The 3,016-nt window shown below is 27.8% G+C and overlaps 1 protein-coding gene across 2 annotated transcripts in view; it reads right to left on the reverse strand.

Moving 5' to 3' along the window:
- Nucleotides 1-1,904, reverse strand: part of LOC106688060 (integrin alpha-PS1) — a 30,390-nt gene extending 28,486 nt beyond the window's left edge. The window contains exon 1 of one of the 2 annotated variants that reach the window (XM_014432343.3): nt 1,385-1,904. In XM_014432343.3, the coding sequence (XP_014287829.1) occupies nt 1,385-1,551 (167 nt within the window). In that variant the 5' untranslated portion in view covers nt 1,552-1,904. The remainder of the gene's footprint in view (nt 1-1,384) is intronic. The other variant, XM_014432351.3, reaches the window with a different exon arrangement.
- Between the last annotated feature and the right edge of the window lie 1,112 nt (nt 1,905-3,016).

The raw sequence follows: 3,016 nt of genomic DNA on the forward strand, positions 1-3,016 counted from the left end.
ATATATTTTAAATGCATTTACAATAGCATTTTCATTTCAAGATATACACTAACCTGCTCCTATCTGTAGACTCATACACAACACATAAACTACAATTATTTTGGAAGGAATAGGCCTCAAATATTTGCACACAAATAATATTTATGGTTTTGTTAACCATTTCATAATTAAAAGAATAACCAGTACTCCATGGGTTAATTAAGCATTAACAATTTCAATTTGATAATGTAACTTAAAAAAAGTTTGTTGATAATAATAATATCATTAAAACAATGGTTTTAATTCATTGAAACATCAAATTAATTAAAAATTTTGATGATTATGAACTGTAATAGTTATCATTTTCAAGCAGAACAAAAACAATTCATATAATAGATAGATACAAACATTTTAAATAATGATTGTATTATAATAATTGTTTTGTTATCTGCAATTAAACCTTTAAAAAAAATCTAAAATAAAGGTTTAAAATAGGAGGTTCCAAAAATAAAATATAGTTTTAAAAAATTTATATCCAATTGTCTAATTAAGTAATGACAAACAGCATCCATGGATTCATACTTCTGAAGATGACATCACCAAGAATCTCACAGACCTCTAAAATCAGTAGTTGCCTTCCAATTTTAGAAACATAAATAATAGAGTATTAAAAAAAAGAAATCAAACTTATCTTAAGCACATGGGTCAGAATGAATGCAGCTTGTGTCAAGATAAGATAAACAGTTTATTTTAAAACAACCTAATAGAAAGTTCTGAACACCAAATTACAGAATGTACAATCTGAAAAGGTAATAATATGAATGTAGATAAATCATATATTGAAGCTTCTCTTTGTTACAACATTGACTTCAGCCATCTGTGGTTTATAACATTCACAAAAAAAACAAAAATGTAGTAAATGTTGTGGCTTACATTTTGTAAGTACAATTAATTGAAAGTAGTTTCATGAATATTCTATGGTTTAATTTCAGAACAATTATTTGTAAACAGGGTTTCTATTTTGGAAGATTACTAATGCCCTACTTTATTAATATAACCACAATAAAGGAAAGCATCAGTATAGCAACATCTAAGAATCACAGGCATTATTATACCTAAAACAAAATAATTTTTTAACTGTGATGAAAGGAAAAAATTGAATTTCGACTCGAATGCAGTTTAATCAAAATACTGCATAGATGAAAGCATTATCCAAATCACATGACAAAGATCTGTGGTAATAGAAGATTTTGACACCAAAAGTAAAAGTTACAAGGTATATAATCGAAGGAACTTGTGGACTAGTATTTAAAGAACAATAACTGAGCGGATTAACAGCATAAGGGTGTCACTTATTTCTAGAAAAAGAAAGTATAAGTTCTAATGAAAAGTTTAATATTCTTACATGGATTCTCCTGTAGAACCATTTAAAGAAATATGTTGGGCGACTGAAAATCCAAAGTAAGAACCTTCAGCTCCTCTTTTAATCACGGGTAGTCTTGTTTCAAAATTAAACGCACTACTTAGATTTACTAATGTATATACTAAAATTAATGACAAAGCGAGATCCATAACTATTATTGCAGTTCATTAAGACCAACCCAAAGTAAACACGCCCACCCCTACCAAAAACATTTGCATACTGAGGGCAAAACCAAGCTCGTTAATTTACTACCGCCCAGAGGTGCCTGAATTCATGGAGCTCTGTAATGCCATCTAGTGGCTTACGTGTTAACTGATTTTTACTAGCTTAAATTCAGTCAAATGAGATATCACCTTTAATTTTTTGATTTATCCTACTGTGGAATAAAACTTAAACGTAACGGAATAACACTAACAATCACTTTAATCTCATGACAATCTTATGGCTCAATATTTTGAAAGTGCCAGAGATAATTTCCTGATGAATGTTAAAAAATGTAATACTTATAAAGAATCCTGACGATAGTCAGCGCTCCTGATGGCAGTCATGAAAACTATTTATAATTTCTATAAGGTCATAAGCCCTGTCTTCTTTTTATTACAGGATTTATATTGTTCTGATTAATAGACATTTATCTACAGACATTAAAATATTAACATTTTAATATCACAAAGTTAGTAACAAATGTTTATTTTAACAAAAAATAATAATTTTAAGATACAGTTCAGTAAACTGTTTTATGAATATGGTCAAGCCTGTAGTCAAGAAGAAACATAAATAATTTAATCATCCTACAGATAAGGTTATAATGATAATAATAAATACTATAGAGGATAAAGATAATTATGAAAATCATTAATTAATAATGTTTTTGTATTTGAGTATTTTTTAATTTTTTTTGTATTTGTATTCAAAATTAATAATGTATCCTTGTTATTATTTTATTTAAGTTTTTATAATGAGGTGTAGATAGTTGACCGTAGATTAATGCTTGAAGAAGTTTGTCGGGGGATGCGGTCAGCAAAGAACAACATAAATAAATAAATATGGTTTTGTTTATTTATGTTGTTCTTTGCTGACTGCACCCCCCGACAAACTTCTTCAAGTATTTAAGTTTTTGATAGTTTTTATACCTCTACCTTTACATCTTTTTTATAACACTTTTTCACTCCTACATTAACTCTACTTTTTCTGTATCTTTTTATCTAGGCCCCAACCTCTACTCAAAATGATCCATTAGGGATTTGCTTATTAGTCCACAGCCATAAATAAGAGAGTAATAATTTAACACATAAAAAAATTATACAGCTGTCAACTTCTGCTCTTTCAAAAGATAAAAAAAACCTCAATGAATCCTTTTCAGTTGATATTGAGACCTTAATTAAATAATGATGAAATTTTAAAATCATTTCAAAGTTTTTTCTAATATTCTTAAATGATCATCTTTTCCAACAAAAGCTTGTTAGTAAAATGAATTCAAGAAATATCAAATTGAAGAAGGAAATAACCCCCAAATTTTATTAATATTTTAGAGCTTCTTCTGTAATTCTCAAATTATCGACTTTCCCGATAAAAACTCGCTAAAATGCTCACTCTCTCAAGAAATTATAATTT

This window comes from Halyomorpha halys, unplaced genomic scaffold (assembly GCF_000696795.3).
Source record: "Halyomorpha halys isolate HHAL.00 unplaced genomic scaffold, Hhal_1.1 Scaffold41.1, whole genome shotgun sequence".
Classification (NCBI taxonomy): Eukaryota; Metazoa; Arthropoda; class Insecta; order Hemiptera; family Pentatomidae; genus Halyomorpha; species Halyomorpha halys.